Source organism: Lathamus discolor, chromosome 6 (genome assembly GCF_037157495.1).
Source record: "Lathamus discolor isolate bLatDis1 chromosome 6, bLatDis1.hap1, whole genome shotgun sequence".
NCBI classification, from domain to species: Eukaryota; Metazoa; Chordata; class Aves; order Psittaciformes; family Psittacidae; genus Lathamus; species Lathamus discolor.
Genome location: NC_088889.1, coordinates 31,259,623 through 31,282,454, shown reverse-complemented (window position 1 = coordinate 31,282,454; position 22,832 = coordinate 31,259,623). Strand labels below are relative to the sequence as shown.

Genomic DNA, 22,832 nt, shown 5'->3' with positions numbered 1-22,832 from the left:
AGATCTCTATCCACAGACTTCATATTCAGTGCTGGTTTGAAGTTAGCTTTTCTAGAATTTTGAACTTTCTACTGAGGAATAATGTAAGATAAGGAACAAAGATCTATGGAATTAGTTTACCTTTATTACCTATAAAAGCACATTACTATTAAACAGTGCTAAGCCTAACTAAGCTCTCAAAACCAGATAAAAAAGGAATCACTGGAACAAAGTACTGATGCCATAGATACTTCTGAAAGTCTGCTCTCCAAACAGCCATCTTCATCAACCTTCTCAGCTGCAATGACTTAGGAAATATATTCATTAAGAAGATCAAAGACAACATTGACAAAATCTTCCAGAAGTGGGTGGAAAAGAGAGATGTAAGTAAATGAACTGATTTATTATTTAAAAGTATTGAAAGTTCTGCAGTGAATTTGAGACAAGGGCTTAATTTTACTTGGTTGAGCTTAAACGGCTATCAATGAACTGCCACGTATCCGTTCACTTAAACTGCACAAAGGCAGTTAACTGTCAGAAATATAATTTTCAATGTTAAATGATAGAGCTGTTTTAATCACCTACATTTTAATAGGAGGTCCATCAGTGACAGTACTAAATTTAAATATCATAAGGGAATACCCTCCTAAATTCTGCCAGTCATTTGCAAGTCAAACCCCCAAAAAGACATCCCACAGGTTCACTTCAGCAGGCAGTTGGAATATTGATGCTGCTGCCCTAACAAGATTGACTAATACATTTGAGATCCCTGTGGGGAAAATGATTTTCTTTAGAGTGCAAAAGCACTGGGAAGAATAAACACATGAATTAAATGCGAGTCCCATAAATGTGATGCTTAGAATGAGAAATCAGGAGGCTTGTATTGTATTTAAAGCTAGGGAAGTTGCGGCACCTATGCCTCAGTTTCTCCATTTCTCAACTGCGACTAAATAATACGTACTTCAGGGCAAAACATATTTCAAACTTAACATGTTCACCCCTCAAAGTTGTTATGAAAATAAACCTTATAACCTTTTTAAAATATCTAGACTTTCAATTTAGAAAAAAAGAGATTTCAGTCCTTGTCTTACTATCTGCCACACTGTCTTAAATTGCCACACTATCTGCAGCTGCTCGACTTAACCAGTTACCTTCTATTCCTCTAAACTTGCTTAATGCTTAAAAATATAAGGAGAGTGGAAACTAAAAAATGCAGCTATGTGGCCAAATATAAAATAGTGAGTAAGATTTAAATCCGCTCTTGCTTCAACAATGTAAAAAAATCATAGTGCGGAGGTTAAAAAAAAACCAAACAAAAAAACCCCACTACAACTAATGGTATTTTTTTTCAAATGCCAAGAGCTGTTTGCAAAGTCAGTGGTTTATTAAAATGCACAGGCAAGATTTGTACATATGTGATTATCTGTGGAAACTAAAAAGCTCTTATCTTTTTGCTGTCTATAAATCCCATGCATATTAATACCAGAATTAAAAAAGTGCAGATCAACACCGCACTGCTGATAGAAAAAGTGATGAAAGCCCAAAACAGCTTTCTGTTTTCAACTTTAGCATTTCTAAGTCTCACTCATTATGTATTTTTCCACTCATATCAGTTTAGCTAAGTAACTTACCAAGATAGAAGCGGCACTAAAAGCATTAATAACTGTAAATCTGCATTCACTATTTTTCATGTAGAGTGAACTTATATTAAACACACAGTTGGTATGTTTACTTACAGATCGTGAGTACTGGAAAGAGTCTAGTTTTAGAAAACATTCATCCTTGTGCTTTTACACATAGATAACTGGATAAAGCAAATACACTGTACAGCACAACCTCTGATATAGGTGTACCCAGCACCCAGGTTAAGCATGGTCAGGTTCAGTGAGCCTGCAGGGTTGACCAGACTGTTCAATCATTACCCAATTAAGTCAACATAAATGGAAACTCAGACCATTGTTTCACAATGCCAAAGTTACAGCATCAATACCAGTTTACCAAGATAGTGGCTTACAACATTAGTGTTGATGTTAACATTACATCACACCATACCAACACCATGAAAAGATCCTTTATGCTCAGCAGAACATCAGACTAAAAAGGCATCCAGACTTTCTAAGTAAAGTAAAGGCATTTTATTTTCCAATACAATATAAAACCAAAACCAGAAATATCAAGATAATGAAGTTGTGAGAACTGGATTATCTCCATCCTAGAATAGAAAGATAAAAGAAACCTAGCAAGTTAACAGGGGAAGCATTTTTTACGACCAAAAAGTAGTATACTCTTCGTATTTCAGAAAGAAAATTATTATTTCAGTTTTCTTTAATTACATGCAAAGCCTTAGAACAAATGTTGAAAAAAGGAATGGTTAGCAGTATAGCAAGAGAAAGGTGGAATAAAACACAGTATGTGTTTATCACTGGTGAGACACTTAGCTACCCTGTGCAGTATTTCATTAGATGGATTAATTCCACCGGAAAAACAAAAAATAAAAATTGTAGAACTAATATGCCTGGATTTTAGTAAAGTTCCAATAAACCGGATACAGGAAAACAAACCAAATTAGAGATGGCATAGAACAGCACAAGAATATGAATGTGAGTTAAGAACTAGTTTGCACTAGGTCCATCCTACCAATAGGGATGGAGGATGTAAGTAGACCTCAAGGTTTAGCCTCAGGCCCTATTTTAGTTTAATTTATTGTCTAATCACATAGGTATCAAGAGTGCCGATAAAATTTGATTGCAATGAAGTTCGCTACAGAACCAGGCCATCCAAAGTCTTTTAGTAAAGAGCTTTCCAGTCCACAGCTTTGACCACAATGGTTTTACTTAATAGATCAACTTTCTTCATAACATTTGTTGATATTCATTGAAAAAATATCCTCTAATATGAAGAATAATGGAAAAATAACAAACAATCCTTAGAAAGAAACACAGTTTTCAAAGTCACAGAAAACACACTTCAGATTTTCTATGAATTAAAGCTCACTGAAATAATTGTTTTCTCTGTTAGTTCAATTATCTAGATTTAGAAAATGCCCTGACATAAAAAATAGCCTGGCACTAACCTTAAAGGCTACCAAAACCCACAGTCTGTGCTTAAAGAAAATGAATCTTGGAGAAATTATATTATGCTATTTGCACATAGCAAGTTGATTGAATCCTTCCAAAGTGGAGGGTTCAATTAATCTTTCAAATGAAGGCTCATGAGGAGGGGAAGGGCTGCTAAGTACAATACTGGCTAGCAGGAAAGTAAAGTTTCAGCAAATGGAAGAGGTCTTCAAATGAAATTTAAAATGAGATGAACTGGAGAGATAAGGGGACATAAAAAGACTGTTCCAGACTTGCGATTTGCAGAAAAAACTCTGGTAGACAACTTATCTGGGGAACGCAGCTGTTTGACATAACCCCTGCAAAACAAGCATTAAAATCATCTCCTCAGGGACAGTTGCTTCCAGATCTCTGCTTTTGCATTAACATAGGCCACTTTCTGCATGATGAGGATAAGATAAAGCACAATTTTAAGAACAAGTTGTTTATAACTCCTAGTCAGAAAAAAGGAATCATAATTGATTAGGTCACTTCTGGTCCTCTCTAGAGCAGTCTGTTGTCTCAGGATGGCTTATGCCAAAGCAAGTCAAGTTCCCCTGTGACAGATGTAAAGCAAATGCAAAAGGTAATTTCACCAGTGTGCACCTAAGAACTGCAAGAGATTTACAGCAAAGTACATTTACTGATAACTCCTGTGCAATTTTATAATAATATGTTATCATAAGAGACTGATAAAGAGCTAGGTCTCAGACATATAGCTATAGTGCAGCAAGTTGCTGGCACACATTTACTAACTACTACTAAACCACATAGAATGGTTCATCTCATTCAGAGTCCTGTTGATGGTAGCATTTAGTTATATTTCACCAGTATGCAAAGTTATGCAGCAGAAGAAAAAAAAAAAGACAATATGTGTAGAAGACTTCACACCTCAGATGTTTCCCTGGAGTTAATGAGATCCCACATACAGAATTCTCCAACAGAATCTTTCTCGGGAAAAGGAAAATAAAATTCCTTTCATTCGTTTAAAGTTGAGGATGGCTGCTCTCTCCAGCCTTTCCTATATTCTTTGTATTTCCCCCAAACTAAATGTTTAAAAATATTTCTTTATTAATTATATGAAATTCAATTATAAATCATTAGATTCCAGATGTTGTCTACAAGCAAAAGCCCTTAGAGACCACAGGAAAGACAGCCATGCATACCAGGTGCCACATAGCTTTGACTGCTGTTTAAATTCTCAGCTCTAGCTATAAAGTAATACTGTAATAAATTCACTGAGCACAAAAACGCAGAAGAAAGCAAAATAATTATAATTAGCCCAGTGCATACTTCAGCAGAATGACCTAATTTAAAAAGTGTTTTGCAAAGCAATTCTCATATTGAAAGGCAATTACATAGAGCAAAACAAAAATTGTACTTCTGAGATCCATGTAAAAAAGCACCAGAAAGTATTCACAAAGGGATATAAAAGAGTACAGAGAAAGCAGGGAATAGCACACATTTTCAATTTCTTCCAGGCTTCTCTCGTTTTCCTCATTTCTCATTTTTATTTTATTTTTAAACAAGGAGAACTTCAATATCAAGAGCAACTATCAGCGCTTTACTGACACAAGGCCTCCTGGCCATATCCTGAAGTACTGGGACTAAGACTACTGACATTTTCATTCTGTTACATTACTCCTGCTTGTTAGTATATTTCCACTAGTAAAAATCTGTATGTTTTTTTCCCTCCATCCTCTTCTAGATGGCCAGTTATGCAGCAAAAGGCATGGAGGAAAAGGTAATGATTACTTTGGATATCAACAAAAAACAAGTGACGATGACTTTAACATAGTCAACTCTTTACAAAGTAAAAGCATATGGAAAGACTATGGGAAGACTTTCAATAGCAATTACCCTCTCCAACACCTACAAAAAAGCCTGGAAAAATAAAATTATGCTGTGATCAGCTGCTTTTACTAGTTTGCTGGTCTAGTCATCGTCTCTACTTAGTACTATACTTTCCATGCGAATCACAAATAATTCTTTAAATAATATTAGACACATTTGTCTATAGAAGCCTCAATGCAGATCATTAAGGAATACTTGAACCTCCCATGAGAAAACCATCAAGAGAGACAGAAGCCTGAAGATTTAATTTTTGAGAACTCCAACTGAGACTTTTCAAGTTGCATTGTTTTGCCACCAGCACATCTGTATGGACACTCCCCAGCCATACTGCATAAACAGGCTGTGTGAGGAGCACAACTGGAAATACTTTGGAATCAACTGGCCATGCTCCCAGTTGCATTATTTCTGCATGCTTAATAGAAAAATAATGATTGGAAAGCCCAACTATTAAAAATTTTAATAGCCAAATCCAGCATATAAAAATATAGGACTGGCAACAATATAAAAAAGCATTGCTATTGACCAGCTATCAAAGCATGGGCAATTTTATTGAACTGAAGGATCCTGCAATGCCTGCAAGAGAATGACCAGTTGATAACATCTAAGTTGCACGGAACATGGTTTGGCTATGCCTCACTTTTACAGTGGAAAGACAGGAAGACATACCCAAAATATTAAGGCAGGTTTGTAGCAGAGAATATGTATACATACATATATATTTATTATACATGCATGTATGTAAGACAAGTGAATACAGCTGAGAAAGACATTAAACTTTCACACCTGCCATGATTGCTATGGGTAATGTACCATGGAAATGAGGGAAGAACAAAATCTGCTTTATAGATTTTTACCACTGGTAAAAATAAGGAAAGTCTTGTATAATAGGAAGACTATAACAAGATTTTGTTCACAAACAAGTGTTCCCATCATGCTGTCTAACAGAAATCATTACCTCTATCCATAAACTTCTCTTGCTTGCATTCTGAGAATTGCAGGATTACTGAGGTAGGAAGGCACCTCTGGAGCCTCCTCTAAGTCTGAAGCCTACATCCAGACTTGAAGCAGTCATATAGAGTGGATAGCCAAGGGCTGTGTCCTGTCAGTTTGATTATCTCTAAGGATGCAAGACTCCATAAACTCTCTGGGCAAGTGGATGGAGCTTACACATATATCTGAAATACTGTTATAATCACACAAATGGTATGTGATTGTACGCCTGTTTCCCAGCTCTCTGCCTGTCAGTTACTTGAAACAGAGGGTTGTAGGGCAGGGAATCCCTCCGTAGGTGCTTTGTTACCACAACGAGCAAACCAAACAGACTGGGCTGTTGTGATCTTTGGATTTTATTCCATGAACTTGAAATCATACTTGGTTGTTACCTATGAAATTATGATATTTAATCTGTACTTGCTGTATGTGAAACAAACTGACAAGAACTCAGTTTTAATAACAGAACACAGTTCAAAGAGTCTATGCTATAAATCATTAATTGAAGCTTGAGATGAACAGTACTTGTACTTTGAAAAGTGGAGGCAAAGATTCTTAAAATCTCTCAAGCAAAGAGAAGCAACTTTGGAGTAATACTGCACACTGTAGACTGACCTACTGCAACAGCAAATTGTGATGAAATATCTCATGGGTGGGATTTTACCAGGTCCACACGATACAATAAAAACATTGGAATGACTCGTGACCTACCAAATAACAGAGGAGCAACTCTAGCCAAAGCGTCCCTCCCTTCTGCCAGCATCTACCACTAATTAATTTTCCATTTTTTTAAATGGGAACAAACAGAAGTGATAAAATGGTTTCTGGCAAGCTGAGCCTGAATTGACAAACTGTGGAAAAATCTATCATGCAGATAACACAAAACCAGACGAAAACAGAAAGTTAAAGCTGAACATACCAGGCAAAAACCCCTTTGTAAAAAAAAAAAACAAACCCAAACAACAAAGCCCTCCCCTACTTTTCAACTCAGGGAGAGACTCTTTCAAACAGAAACCTCAGGAAAATTAATTAAAAAAATAGATCTAAAAATCACTTAAGAAAAAGTGACAGAAAACTGCCTCAACCATTACTATTAGATTGAGAATAAATACTACACCCCAATGGTTTAAGATTCTCCATAAGTAAGTTTGTGGCTGAACATACTATCTTGCTTTCCCTACCTTCTATGAAATAACCTTGAAGTTTCTGAAGGGTAAACCCGCAATATTTTACTTACGAATGTAAGAAAACCAATTACCTTTATTTCTCCATTTGTCAACCACTGTGTGCATAAGAATGCACTTAGAGAGTGAGTCAAATGAGTGCTGAGAATTTGCATTAGCATTTAGCTCTACGGTAACCAGCTACAACACAAACCACCCATGAGAATGAGCATAATGTGCTTAGGACAAGTCTATGTGGCCTAAACCAACAATTTTTACAGTACAGCAGCTTGACAATGAAAATAAAAAGGCCATGGAACTGCTGGAACAAGCCCAGAGGAGGGCCACGAGGATGATCAGGGGACTGGAGCACTTCCCGTATGAAGACAGGCTGAGGAAGTTGGGGCTGTTCAGCCTGGAGAAGAGAAGGCTGCGTGGGGACATCATAGCAGCCTTCCAGTACCTGAAGGGGGCCTATAGGGATGCTGGGGAAGGTCTCTTCGTCAGGGACTGTAGTGACAGGACAAGGGGTAATGGGTTAAAACTTAAACAGGGGAAGTTTAGATTGGATATAAGGAGGAAATTCTTTCCTGTGAGGGTGGTGAGACACTGGAATCGGTTGCCCAGGAGGGTTGTGAGTGCTCCATCCCTGGCAGTGTTCAAGGCCAGGTTGGATGAAGCCTTGGGTGACATGGTTTAGTGTGAGGTGTCCCTGTCCATGGCAGGGGGGCTGGAACTAGATGATCTTGAGGTCCTTTACAACCCTAACTATTCTATGATTCTATGAAAATCAAATGAGTTAGTGAATGTTTCCTCGATGAAGTCCTTATAATGAAAAGAGAGAAGAATGCTAAATAAGGATAAATACTAGAGAATACTGCCTCACTGAAGGATAAAAGTTAATTTGGGTGACTGTGTTTAGTCCTTCTCTTCTTTAACCCCCCTGACCACTTCAAACAGGGTCTGAATTCAGGTTTCTAAAGTATTTTCTGCTTTTTCTTTCCTTCAGTCAGCTCAACATCCTTGACAGGCTCATAAGCATACACTACCTACACGTACTGGCAGGCTTCTTTTCAGCAATGTGTCCTTGGGTTGAAATAAAACGTATGAAATCAATTTATTTAGAAATAAATAACGATGTATTTATAACTGATGTCATACACAGTTAATGTAAGCCTAAACAGATCTGACTTACTTCTGGATAACTATAGGAAACATGTCTAACAGCGTGGAGAATGTAATTCTTTAAGATAATGCTGTTTGAAAACTGATTTCTACATGAGCAATTTTGGGTAATTTACCCCTTTCTCTTTTAGCTTTCTAGTCTTAGTAGCTAAGCTACTAATAGGATTAACTGGCAAGTGCCATGATGAATTATTTAATATTAAAAAAATTCTAGGGTTTTCCAGGATTATAATGATATACAGATATTAGAAAAACTACCTAATGGCAAAGCTACACATAGCCAAGACATTTTCAGCCTGAGAGAGAATACGCATATCGTTTCCTGGACAATGGGTTGAAATATTCATTGTCATTTCAGGCATTACTGAACGATGGCCTGTTTCAGGACTTTTCAGATGTCAGCAGTTAAGGGCTACTTTCCACAACAGCACTCTGATTGCAGGAGAGAAAAGACTGCTTATTCTTTTTTCACAGGGGAGGGAAACAATGACAAAAGCAGGAAGACAGCCGTAATGCAGAAATTTGGAGGTGATGACAAAGGGTAGGGAGAATGGAGAAAGTTGTTCACATAAATCCATTCTGGCCAAAATCAGGCAGGTGACAACCAAGTATATAGGACATTCAACTGAAGTGTGAATCATCATTTTTCAATCTAGAGATGAAAGAAAATTTTTGATTTTGTTGGGTGTGATAACAACGAAAATTTTTTATTTTATTGGGTGTGATTTGAAATACAGAACACGAACTGAAGTTTTCAAAACTTTAGAACACGAGGTTGTGTTGTTTTCCCTGAGTGCACTATACAACTCTTAAGACCAAGAAGGGACACTGCATTTGTCCAAAAGCATTGCTGCCGCACTCTGAGAAGTACACTTAATTGATAGTGACACATTCCTGCTTCACTCTCAACATCTTGCAAGCAGACAGAGCTAGCCAAGTAGCAAGCTGGTATAACCCCTAGCTAGGAGAAAACTTCAGATAGCGACAAATGGTAAAAAATAGTACCTGAGAGCAAGGCAGATCTTAAAATAAGAACTGCTTAATAGAATACAATGAATGAATGTAAGGATATAGACATTAACTGTATGAGGAATAATTTAGCTTCACTAACAGCTACAAAGAATTCTAACAGCATTTCTCTTTGAAAAAACTAGTTTTGTTGTTCAGCAGATCTAATTCATAACCCCCCCCCTAACATTTTAGAAGGGGCTGAAATAGCAGTAAGCATGAACATAAACACAGTGCCCCCTGCAGCCAGGTCTCTTATAATATCTCATCTTGGGTAACCTAAGAGTATAACCCAATCAGTACCATTTCCCAACAAGTTTAATTAAGCAGAGTACAACTAAACAAATTGTCATTTATTCGTGGACCAAGCCCTCACCATCTGATGTCACACTGTCTGATGCATTTCATTACTAAGACAAATACAGCAAGAGTTAACTTCTCCCTCCAAACTTTCCCATTTATCATTATCATTTTGTTGAACAGATCTCTTCCATCACTCTTTACTGCTCCAAAACTTTCAGACCATCACCAAGTCTTCCTGTTTTTCATTTTAGCAAATCTTTAAAACAGGACTGAATCAGTAAAGACCTCAGAGACAGCAGCATAATTAAGAATAACTTGTTTCTTTAGAAAATTGTGCTTTTAGACAAATAGCCTTTTATCAAATCAAACCACTCAATAAAAGGTAACTGCGCTGAGATAATACATTAGATTTCTGCAAAGAGCATGTGTAATGTTCACATTAACAGAACATGGAGTCTGCACTTGAGACAAAAACAAGAGCATTTATGCAGAAAATCCAAAGTACAACACATGCTGCAGCTCACAGGAGAAGCACATCAGTTCTTAAGCCCCAAGACTAAACTCTGTGTGAAGTCATCTTCCTGTGAAGAAGACTTTCCGTCTTCATACGTTTCTTCAGTAATTTAGATTAATTAGGCTGTTTCTGTGTAGAAACAGTCGAACATATTCAGGAATAAGAAGTTACAGAGTTAAAGCCAAAAATTTATACTGAAAAATAGTAAAGCTTCAAAGTTTAATTTTTCATCATCATTAAAAGGATGGATTACAAAACAGATGAATCTTGCCTGTTCCTTGCCTATTTGTATTCTTGTTCATACAAATATAAACAAATATTTAGTTTTTGTTTTTCTCTGGACAACTTCAAATAATCTCAAATCAAAGATCCAGATTTCCAAAACCACTAGCATTAGGAAATTTCACTTATTGTCAGATGTTGCTCATACTAAAATTATAATTAAAAATAAAACCCCCTTCAAAACTCATTTCAGGTTCAACTACTTCAAGTAATTTTTCTTAGAGAGGCAGGGCTGGATAGGCACGCTATATGTTAGAACTTGTGCCATCCTGAAATCGTATTTCCTTTTTGTTGCATTTTATACATAAAGTTATTATGATCTATACTCAATATTTGCCCCCAAAAAAGAAATTCACCAAAGCTTATTGAATAAATCTAAACTCTTCTAAGGTAACTCTCACGCTGAAACAGTAGCATTTTATATTGCTTTCTAAGCATTGCTAGAAAGGCATATAAAATATTTTTTAAATATCAAATAAATCACAGAAAGGTATTTTTTTCACAGAACTTTGGTTCATAAACTGATGGTTCATAAAGAGCTTAGAATTGTGAATACATATACTGCAAGTTAATGTTTCAGCTATTGTTATAGAGGCTGATACCTCCACAATGCTGTTGCTATAGCTCCCCTGTTACTGAGATCATATCTCTTTATAATAAGTAGGTAAATATACACAAACAAACCATTGAGATGTACAGATACTCATCTATAAACACAACCAAGAGTACACACTGAAAACTTCCTCCTCAAAATACTTTCTGCAGTAGTCGAACAATTAAGAAGGATACAGAATCTTGCACATTTTCTCCATGTGGAATTACTCAGACAAGTATTTTTACAGCACACGTCTTTACTATTTGTATTTCAGCAGCATAAATCTCTCACCATCTTAGAACATCATCATACAGAAAAGTCCTGGAGTAATAGAGAAATCTTTAAAAAAAATTTAAGTTACAAGAATGTCTAAAATGGACTGACCAATCCAATGAAATGAGACATCCAAGTGAGACCTCACTTGCAGTATTGTGTGCAGTTCTGGTGTCCTCAACATAAAAAGGACATGGAACTGTTGGAACAAGTTCAGAGGAGGGCCACGAGGATGATCAGGGGACTGGAGCGCCTTCCGTAGGAAGATAGGCTGAGAAAGCTGGGGCTGTTCAGCCTGGAGAAGAGAAGGCTGCATGGAGACCTCACAGCAGCCTTCCAGTATCTAAAGGGGGCCTATAGGGATGATGGGGAGGGACTCTTCATCAGGGACTGTAGTGATAGCACAAGGGGTAACGGGTTAAAACTTAAACAGGGGAAGTTTAAAGAACTTTTTCCTTATATCCAATCTACTGTAAGGGTGGTGAGGCACTGGAATGGGCTGCCCAAGGAAGCTGTGAATGCTCCACCCTTGTTGGTGTTCACGGCCAGGTTGGACAGAGACTTGATTGACATGGTTGAGTATGAGGTGTCCCTGCCCATGGCAGGGGGGTTGGAACTAGATGATCTTGAGGTCTTTTCCAACCCTAACTATTCTATGATTCTATAACAGTTATCCTCCAGCCTGCACTCAAACAGAAAAGCTCATTAAATGGGAACCAGATTTTAAGCGCAGTAATTTTCATCTCACGTGCTTCTTAAGGCAGCTGATTTCTCAGTCCTTCTGAAGAGCATTGTGTGCTTACAGACTATTTATTCCAAGGTGGATTCAGAGGAGGGGGTCAAAAGATATCTGGAAAAACATAAGCTTTCATTTTTCTGAGCTGCACTGCTTTAGGTCAGCTGCCTGTGTCTTTAGAAAAATGAACCCTCTGGCATTTGTCAGTAGGCTCAAATATCATGAAATGCTGAAAAGGTGAAAGAAAAAACTTTCCCCGTGATGCCTTCCTATCTGATATTTTGTCTCATACGTTCCCCTCAGAGATGCACAAGAAATTTCTCTGAATAATTTATAAGCACCTAGGCAGAAACCCGCTTCTACTTTTGAACAAAAAGATTGGTAAGAAGCTGACTGCAGCTGTTCTACTCTTCTCTATCTGGAAGAAAACTGGATTAAATAAAGTAATCATCCTAACAGAACAAGCACCGAATACACCAATGTATATAATCAAACTTATGCATTTATGCTGGGGAAGGCACCTTCATGTTTAAAGCTACACACTCCTTTGAGGCAAGATTGATTCTCTATGCCTTTTAAAAACCCAAGAAATCACACAGCATGAAGTAATCAATCAACATGTAGAATTCAACTCTTAATTTGGAATTAGAAGCAGAACAACTGGTCTTTCTTCTAGACTACAGTATCCAACTCTTCTCTTACCATAAGCCAACTTTATTTACCAACAGCACTGAACATTAGGCAGATGCAAATGACTTTTCTGCAGTCTCTGTTAGGACTGAAATAGTCTTACTGCCTGCAGATCCTTTTTATGTTGCAACACATAGAGAAAAGAGAATAAAAAGTCAGAAGAGACTGTTTCCAAAGCTATTCTGCTAATATGAACCCAAAACCTCATAAGCCATGGGTTATCCATACCAAGTTCAGATTTTCACAACACAGTTATTATCAGCTGAAATAAAGTACTTAGGAATGTGGGCTCAAGACTTACCAGCCTTTGCATGCTCTTCACGTGGGTAGGACTAATAGATAAGGCCTCTTCATACCAGCGTTTGGCTTCATCAATATTTCCACGAAGTTCAGCCACCTGACCTCTCATGTAGAGAACATAGTGCGACATTGGAAAAAGATTAGCTGCTTCCTGGGTACACGCTGTGGCCTCAGCAGGCTTCCCAATTCCTATGTAGACTTCAGCTGTGGAAGGAATGTGAGGACCAATGAATGATTCTTGCCTCATCATACAATGACTAGATCTTGTCACTGTGCTGTATTTGTAAATAGTTGCATTCTAAATAAAGGCTATTTTCCCCCTAAAAAATATGCAGTTTAAGAGAAATTACTGCACAAATTATTTTAAATTCATTATTCTTTTAGGAAAGCTGCTTTACTAAATGTGATAGGAATTTGAACCTCTGAGTGGCTGTTTTAAACACTACAAAACCTTCAGAGTTTGTTATATTTAACTGAAATCTAGGATTTTTTAATTTGAGTTTTATTTTTAAGATGTGAGCATGCCAGCATTCCAATACTATTTAAGAACAGAAAACCCAACACAAACAGTAGGTAAGAAAACCAAACTAGTTATGGGGTTTTCTGAATTTCGCATGTCAGCCATTAAGGAAGCAGTAGCAAACTGCTTCAGCTACCAACCACTAAATGGCAAGTCTGGTTCTAAGTTTCCTATCTCAGAGTACTATTATAATAATAATATTATAATGAAATATAATGTTATTTGATATGAAAAATTTCATAGTCAAGTTAGCAGCAGGTGTGAATTGCTTAATTGGTGTTCTGGTTTGATAAAATTCGTTAATATTTCCAAGCATTTTATCTATGATATCCTCCAGAAGCTAAAAACGTTTAATTCTGTAGCTTGCCTTTTTTTTTTTTTTTTGATAAAGAAGCTGTGTTTAACATAAATCACTCCTGAGGAAAGTGGGTAAGTAGCCTGACACACACTTGTCCAAATCAGATTGACTAGAAGGGAAAAAAGGTTCATCCAGTAAGCGATTAACAACTTACAATAGAAGTATTTGCCTTCAATAGCTCTTATGACACTCTTCAACACTGCTATTTCACTACCCTGCTGGATTATCTTAATCTCTTGCTGAAAGAGTAGGAGAAGAGAGGAATAAAGAGATACTATATACAAGAAAAAGAAGATAAAGGTTCTGGCTTGGGTTATCTAGTTCTTTTAAATTGGTATAGACCCTAGAAAAACTGAACCTCAAAGTAATTGTATAAGTGCATTCTACTGTATCATACTGTACAAATCTTCTAGATTAAGGTTTAAATCTAAATGCTCCATGAAAACAGCAAAGTGATCTATCACTGTTCAAGACCAGCAGGTCAAAGGAGGTGATCCTGCCCCTATACTCTGCTCTTGTGAGACCTCACCTGGAGTATTGTGTGCAGTTCTGGTGTCCTCAACATAAAAAGGACATTGAACTGATGGAACAAGTCCAGAGAAGGGCCACGAGGATGATCAGGGGACTGGAGCACCTCCCGTATGAAGAGAGGCTGGGAAAGTTGGGGCTGTTCAGCCTGGAGAAGAGAAGGCTGCATGGAGACCTCATAGCAGCCTTCCAGTACCTGAAGGAGGGCCTATAGGGATGATGGGGAAGGACTCTAGTGATAGGACAAGGGGTAACGGGTTCAAACTTAAACAGGGGAAGTTTAGATTGGATATAAGGACAAAATTCTTTCCTGTTAGGGTGGTGAGGCACTGGAATGGGCTGCCCAGGGAGGTTGTGAGTGCTCCATCCCTGGCAGTGTTCAAGGCCAGGCTGGACAAAGCCTTGGGAGGCATGGCTTAGTGTGAGGTGTCCCTGCCCATGGCAGGAGGGCTGGAACTAGACGATCTTGAGGTCCTTTCCAACCCTAACTATTCTATGATTGTATAACACATGCTTCCTATTGTACAGTACAAGGCCACCCACCTTGGTTTAAAGGCTGTCAGATCAGGTTCTCACACTACAGTAGCGGATTTGTGATTATGCCTAAAACTCTGAATGTGACTAATGTCTGAGTGCCTTTGAAGAAGCTCTATTCTGAGATAATTTTATCAAATTTAATAGTATCCCTAACTAGACAACTTCAGTACAGCACAGCATATAAACCTTAACTTACAGGTGATACCTGCTATGAATATTTATAATTATTTTAATAAAAATCAGTATATAATGACTAACAAAAAATGACTTTCAGGAGCAGCTGGTGAGTAAGCACAGTTTAAAGGTCCTACTAATTTTCTTTTTTTTTTTTTAACCAATTTTTGTAGGGTTGCTGGAGTAAATCGCATTCTTCCTCTAAGACCTTCCTTATATCACAGAATCCCAGAATCACAGAATCCCAAGGGTTGGAAGGGACCTAAAAAGATCATCTAGTCCAACCCCCCTGCAAGAGCAGGGTAACCTACAGTACATCACACAGGAACTTGTCCAGGCGGGCCTTGAATATCTCCAGTGTAGGAGACTCCACAACCCCCCTGGGCAACCTGTTCCAGTGCTCTGTCACTCTTACAGTAAAGAAGTTCTTCCTGATGTTAACGTGGAACTTCCTATGCTCCAGTTTACACCCATTGCTCCTTGTCCTATCACTGGATATCACTGAAAAAAGCCTAGCTCCATCATCCTGACACCTACCCTTTACATATTTGTAAACATTGATGAGGTCACCCCTCAGTCTCCTCTTCTCCAAGCTAAAGAGACCCAGCTCCCTCAGCCTCTCCTCATAAGGGAGATGTTCCACTCCCTTAATCATCTTTGTGGCTCTGCGCTGGACTCCTTCAAGCAATTCCCTGTCCTTTTTGAACAGAGGGGCCCAGAACTGGACGCAATATTCCAGATGCGGCCTCACCAAGGCTGAGTAGAGGGGGAGGAGAACCTCTCTTGACCTACTAACCACTCCCTTTCTAATGCACCCTAAGATGCCATTTGCCTTCTTGGCCACAAGAGCACATTGCTGGCTCATGGTCATCCTCCTATCCACCAGGACCCCCAGGTCCCTTTCCCGTTCACTACTTTCCAGCAGGTCACCCCCCAACCTGTACTGGTACATGGGGTTGTTCTTCCCCAGATGCAAGACTCTACACTTGCCCTTGTTAAATTTCATCAAGTTTCTCCCCGCCCAACTCTCCAGCCTGTCCAGGTCTCGCTGAATGGCAGCACAGTCCTCTGGTGTGTCAGCCACTCCTCCCAGTTTTGTGTCATCAGCAAACTTGCTGAGGGTGCACTCAGTTCCCTCATCCAGGTCATTGATGAAAATATTAAACAGCACCGGTCCCAGCACCGACCCCTGAGGAACTCCACTAGTCACAGACCTCCAGCTAGATTCTGCGCCATTGACCACAACTCTCTGCCTTCTTCCTTTCAACCAGTTCTCGATCCACCTCACTACTTGATCGTCAAGCCCACACTTCCTTAGCTTATCTATGAGGATGCTGTGGGAGACAGTATCAAATGCCTTACTGAAATCAAGAAAAACTACATCTACCGCTCTACCTTCATCCCTCCACCTAGTCACTTCCTCATAGAAGGCTATAAGGTTGGTCATACATGACTTCCCCCTCATAAAACCATGTTGGCTGTTCTTAATGACCCCCTCATCCTTGATATGCCTAGTGATGGAGTCAAGAATAAGTTGTTCCATCATCTTTCCAGGGATGGAGGTAAGGCTGACCGGTCTATAATTACCCGGGTCCTCCTTCTTGCCCTTCTTATAGATTGGTGTGACCTTTGCCATCCGCCAATCCTCAGGCACCTCGCCCGTCTCCCACGACTTACCAAAGATGATGGAAAGTGGCCTAGCAATGACCTCCGCCAGAGGTCATTATATATACATATTTTCCTAGCAAAAGAGTTTTATTTTGCTCCTAAGTTGACTCAGTGATTTCACAGAACACATTCTATGTTACATAAACAGTATATCCATATGGATGTAGGGATTAACGCAGTATATTTTTAGAAACTAATTAAATGTTTTAATGGAAAAATATCTCATCCACATGAAGAACTAAAACATGAAATTGCAGATCCCACACTACTTGGATTTTTCCCCTAACCCTAGAAGAACTGTCTCCCCTAGTCAGAGATGATACTGTATGACTGAAGAATAGCAAATTAATATTTTCTAGGATTTTACTTTTACTAGCTGCTGGTAAAATCCAAAGAGCAAGTTGTAGCCATTATTTGAGAGCTGGACATACAGCATAAAATCTGAATTGTACCAAGAGGTCTTTTTAAAAAAAAAAAAAAAAAAAAAACAAAAACAAAACAAAACCCTAAAATATTTTGGAAAAACTTTGGGTACTTCATTCTTGAGTGCTTTTCTAAAAGCTATATAGTCAATATACTGCATGAGAAAGAAGATTTTAGTGAATATAAAATACACTACATTATTTAAATGCTAACCATTGGAGCTCTCCTGGTGTTATTGTTTCCTCTCCAGCATCATCAGACTTGAAACACTTGTAAATACACACTCCCAAATTGTTTAGTGAAAAGATATGAGAAATATAACTTACACAGACTGTAAAGGTACTAAGCAAAAGCTATGATTATTAGAAAATAATATGTAGAAACTAAAAAGTAGGTGGCTATCTACTACCGCAATAATTCTAGACTGAAAAATAAGTAGAGATTGACTAATTCAAGAGATTGCAGTTGAAATTCTGTATTCCTTGAGGGGAAACAATTATGGTAGCAATGGCTTTTAACATTAGCCAATAGAGGCTGCAGCACTGCTTAGAAATTAGTCTTAGGTTACTGTAACACATACTAAATCTTGCTGTCTGGCTTACTAACTGCAGCAGAGAAACTTGACAGTTATTAACAGACCTTCCTAAAAGTATAAAACAAAATAATTCCTTTATGTTTGAAGTTATTATAGGCTTATTTTATAAATAACTCCTTTTCTCTACCAAAAGTTACGCCACCCCTATAGAATATAGAGCAGGCTTTTTGAAAAAAACTATGAAAGAATGAAAGTTGAGCTTGTAGCTAGGTGTCAAGCTTTAAAGTTCATTCAAGAAATTTCTGAAACTGAAGAAAAACTGTTCATTCTGAGATAATGACTTCAAACTGAATACAAATCTTAAACAGCAACATGGCAAACTCAAATAAATCAGTTGTGGATAACTGACAAGTACCAGCAGATTTTGTAGGAAAATCTCAGACAGGAGCAGTAGTTTGAAGGGAAAAAATGAGGTGTCAAGTCTGATGTGCTCTTCTGAATGTCTCCAACTAGAGAACATGAATAATGCCTTCTGGGTCAAACCCCTCCAGCACTTATGCTTGCATTTTATTGAGAAATCAGTCTATTTTCCAATCAAGCTGCATAGCGGTATTGAGTTCAGTCTTGATATATTTCTCAAAGGACCATCACAGCCATTGATCACTTAGGGAACAGGCCTGGCTTTTAATAATGAGTTACTGGAGAATGTACTAAATGCAGAAGTAGTTTTGTTTCACATTTAAAAAAAAGCTTGATTTTCCACCTTTACACTGTATGCCCAGGAATGAAAGAAAAGCTGAAACAGTCCACTCATAAACACAAGATGAAGAATTAAAAGCCAGTTACTATGTGTAAAATCAGCTTCTTAGAACTGAATACCATATTCATTTACACTAAAGACAGCTGGAATGACACTGTGTATCTATAAGAAAAAGTATCTTCTTTCATTTTCACATCATATGTATTAGTTTGGGTAAATATATTCCATTAGGTTTTGCATGTATTAGAACTCTTCCTTGTCTCTATAATCCTACAGGAATAATAATTTTCAGCTGTTGTATTTTAAGACTTAAAGCTTATTAAAAATCCTCCTTTATTCCCCCCAAGAAGTAAAACTATACAGGGTGTCAAAATACTTAAATGTGGCATGTGTCTCAAAAGGGAAGCAGTTTCCCAATGGTAAAGCTTCACTTTTATTTCAAGAACATGTGCTGTGAAGGTGTTAAGTAATTTTATCACTGTTTTCTATGCAAGTAACCCTTACATACTGATGAAGAAACCTTCCAGAATATCGGCTTTTCTATGCTTCTGGGAAGAAAATTTATTCTGAATGTTCCTACAGTAAAGAGCCTTTCTCAAGGCTCAGGGCATTTAGTGTAGCAGAACAAGTAGCTGAATAGCATGATACCCAAACACTCTGAAATGCAACACGAATTGCCAGCAGAAGCATCAAGGACAGCATCGTTCCAAAGCAGAGAGGAAGGAGACTTCAGGCTGCAGTACCTTCTCTGAAGGCAGACAGCAGCTCCCTTTCATTTCCTGTTTTTTAATTGCTCCTCATACACAGAGTCAGAGCACTCTCCATATTTTGTTGTGTCTGTATCCTGGATCTTTAACACTTTAGTTCATTCTCCAACCCAACTCTTTCCTACTGCTCATCCATGCTTCCTCCTGCTGGGAAACACAAATATGGCCTACAAACCATGCATTCTGAGAGAGGTATTTTTGAGAGCGGAAAGTGGTCTGTGCAGCAGATTGCAGGAGCAGACCACCAACGTGTATGAAAACCTGACCAAGATGTGAACTAAAAAGCAATCTCCAAAGTGTGTCCAGACCCCTCCTTTGTGGGCAACACAGCGGCAATCACTTTGCATGGACTGGATAAGCAGCAACAGGACATGACCAACAAAAATTAAGAAACAGAAAATAAGCAGTGGAATAAGCTGTTGAGGAAGGTTGAGAAATTATCAGCATTATAGATGCTAAGAGTTACTGTAAATGGCCATCTGCGATGCTCTATAAACATTTAAAATCAATGATGCCATGATGCAGGGCATGTGACAACAGTATGCCCTGGTGGACCTTGCCATGTTCTAATTTGTGTTGCTTTTGAGGAGCCCTTCCACCCTCAGATGAGATCACTATTATTAATCACTACCATTGCTCTTTCTTTTCAATCTTCTGGGCTTTAACCTACTGTCCTGGGTTCAGCAATAGCAGTCATTTTCCTACTTCTTAGTAGCTGGTACAGTGCTGTGTTTTGATTTTTTTTGGCCTGGGAATTTAGTTGCTGCTCAAATGTTTGGTCTGGCCAAGGACTTTCTGAGCCTCATGCTGTGCCAGGAAGGAGGGGAGGCTGGGAGGAAGCAGAGACAGGACACCTGACCCAAACTGACCAAAGAGGTATTCCATACCACAGCATGTCATGCCCAGGATGTAACAGAGTTACCTGGAAGGGCTAGTTGACTGCAGGGTTGGACGAGGTATCGGTCGGTGCTCGGCTGGGGGGAGTGGGGCAAGTTATTGGTCGGCTGGTGTTGAGGTGTTTTGTTCTTTCCTCTTGTTATTTCCTTAATCATTATTATTATTGGTGGTAGCAGTAGTGATTTGTGTTATACCTTAGTTACTAAACTGTTCTTATCTCAACCCGTGGGAGTTGCATTCTTTTCAATTCTCCTCTCTGTCCCTCCAGGAGCAGGGGGAGGGAAAGAAGGGGGGGGGAGTGAGTGAACGAGTTTTGAGGTTGGGGTTAAACCACGACACCTACCATACTAATTAATAACTGGCAGATATTGCCCTGTATGACTTTCACACAATAAAACTGTTAATGCAAAAATACTTGAATTAAAACACTAAGAAATACAGCATTGTTTTGGTGAACGTAAACATGAAGAAAATAAAAAATTATGTCACTGAAAAGTGCTCAGGTCTGAGAGCAGACCAAAGCAGAACAATCGCTGACTGATTTCTAAATTACACCTTTCTGATGCAAGTATCAACAAAAACAATTACAAGGTGTACATTTTCAACTGTGTAAAACTACACTGGATCATCATTTTCTGCTTGAAATTTTATGTAACAGCCACTTGTAATATTGCATTTAGCTTGAGGCTTGAAGCAGCATAACAGTACTAAACCCACTTAAGTTGACTCCACATTTAGAAAAACAATCTTGGGTCTTTTACGTTAATGAAGCTAGAAGGAAGAGAACTACATGAGAGGGACAGGTTGCTCAGTAGTACTACTACCCTTTATTTTTTTGTACCTATGCAGTTATTTTCAATTAAAAACTTTTCTAATAGCAGGAACTCTATTCAATAAACTTACATATATTTTTTTTCCAACAAAGGGAATTAGGGCATCTCAATTTTCAAATACTAAAATACTCAAGGTACTTCAGAAACTAAATTCTTCACAGGAATTCTCTTCAAGAAGAGAGTGTTGCCTTTGTTCTACAGAAGATATGACTCCACTGATAGCAGCTGCATTATAAACTAATGTCTTATCTAAATGGAGCAGCTCTAATAAGCTTTGTCCTTCTTGACTTGCTCCAGTGACACACATACACCTGGGAAAAATCTGACCTGACAAGTGATAACAGATTCTGAATGAAACCAACAGATTTCTGTAAGTCCTTAGGCTAGCAAGAAAGGGGAGGGGAAAGGACAAGAAAGAATTTTACTGTCATATGGTACCTGCATGAAGCCATATTTGAGCCAGAGTCATCCAAGGATGCAGAGGTCCTTGTTTAGGGGCACTGCTTTGCAGAGATGATGCAACCTCAGACAATGCTTGCTCCACTCTGGAAGCTGCTATTGATGTGGCATGGACTGAACCTGCAGAAGTAATAAAAAATTACCATCATAGAAAGAACAAATGTCATACACACTGCATAAAACAATCGTAACCTCCTCAAACTCCTCAAGATTTAATTCACATGAACTGTTTCAAAGAAGGTTTTTGAAACATCAGGTTAATCTCCCTTGTTATGAAAGCTTTTATACTGGTCTGAAAGATTATATTGAAACCACACTAAACATTGTTAACTATACCTGACACACTTTTGAGTTGCTACTATGAATACTCTCCATTAAACCTTACACCTCCTTTCTGACAATGTATGATCCAAAAAAAGGTTTGTGATGGAATCATAAACTGAAATCTTCAGGTTTTTGCACACACTTTGATGCTAGTAATTGCTGTGTCTTTACAGAGAGTGCAATTAGAGGACTATTTTAAGACTAATAACCGTAAAATCCCAGCAATCTAAATTATACAGGATCACATCATACCCCAGCACAAATACCCAATTAAACTGTACTAAATGTAAACCTTAGCTGATCAAGAAGGCCGAGTTAAAATGCCTTGGGGCAAAAAAGTACTTTGCATAAAGAACATTCCCAAAGCATACTAAATAAAGGATAATTCTCTTAAAATTAACCATTTACAATTTAGATTAGAATCATATTGGCAAATACTACCCTTTTCAAAGTATTGGAATTAAAAAAGCTTCTGTACCTAAAGAATATCTAATGGCAACTCTAATTTGGATAGCCGAGTACTGGCAGCACATTTAGTCATGATTTTTTTTTTTTTTAATCAAATCCATGAATATTTCCAGCTACACTCCTCCTTGACACCTAAGCTTCAACGTATCTCTAGCTGCTTTAGAATTATATGTTACAAAATCTCAAACTGACTAGGCCTAACTGATAAATAATGGAACTGAAATATTCCATATTGGAATAGATGAGAAGCCCATCAGCATATCTGTAATGGTCAAGAATGATAGGCACCGCAAAAGAAAGTACTGAATCCCATACAAGTTGAACTGCACCCCACAAGCTCATCGTCATCACTAGCAGTTAAGAAATAAACAAAACCTTCACTCTTAATATCACAGGCTTTCTAAGAATTTAACAAGAAGGGATTTGCCACATAAACCATAAATTCTTAAAGTGTGACAAGATAAATCAGCAAACCAGAAAAGCAGAAGACCCTAATAGACAGATCAGTGGAAAGAGAAAAGTTGTCTGCAGGTGTGCAACCCTCAGCTGACAGAAACAGGGGGAAAGCAGCATAGGACATAGTTAGCATTTCATATTTCATTATGAACAAGCAA

General features: G+C 38.1%; 1 protein-coding gene across 4 annotated transcripts in view; it reads right to left on the bottom strand.

Moving 5' to 3' along the window:
* The window catches only part of TTC7B (tetratricopeptide repeat domain 7B), a 138,107-nt gene that overhangs the window by 18,423 nt on the left and 96,852 nt on the right, over nucleotides 1-22,832 (bottom strand). For all 4 annotated transcript variants that reach the window (XM_065685739.1, XM_065685735.1, XM_065685736.1 and 1 more), the window contains 2 exons: nucleotides 21,406-21,546; nucleotides 12,969-13,171 (listed from right to left, as the gene is read on the bottom strand). In XM_065685739.1, the coding sequence (XP_065541811.1) occupies nucleotides 12,969-13,171; nucleotides 21,406-21,546 (344 nt within the window). The remainder of the gene's footprint in view (nucleotides 1-12,968; nucleotides 13,172-21,405; nucleotides 21,547-22,832) is intronic.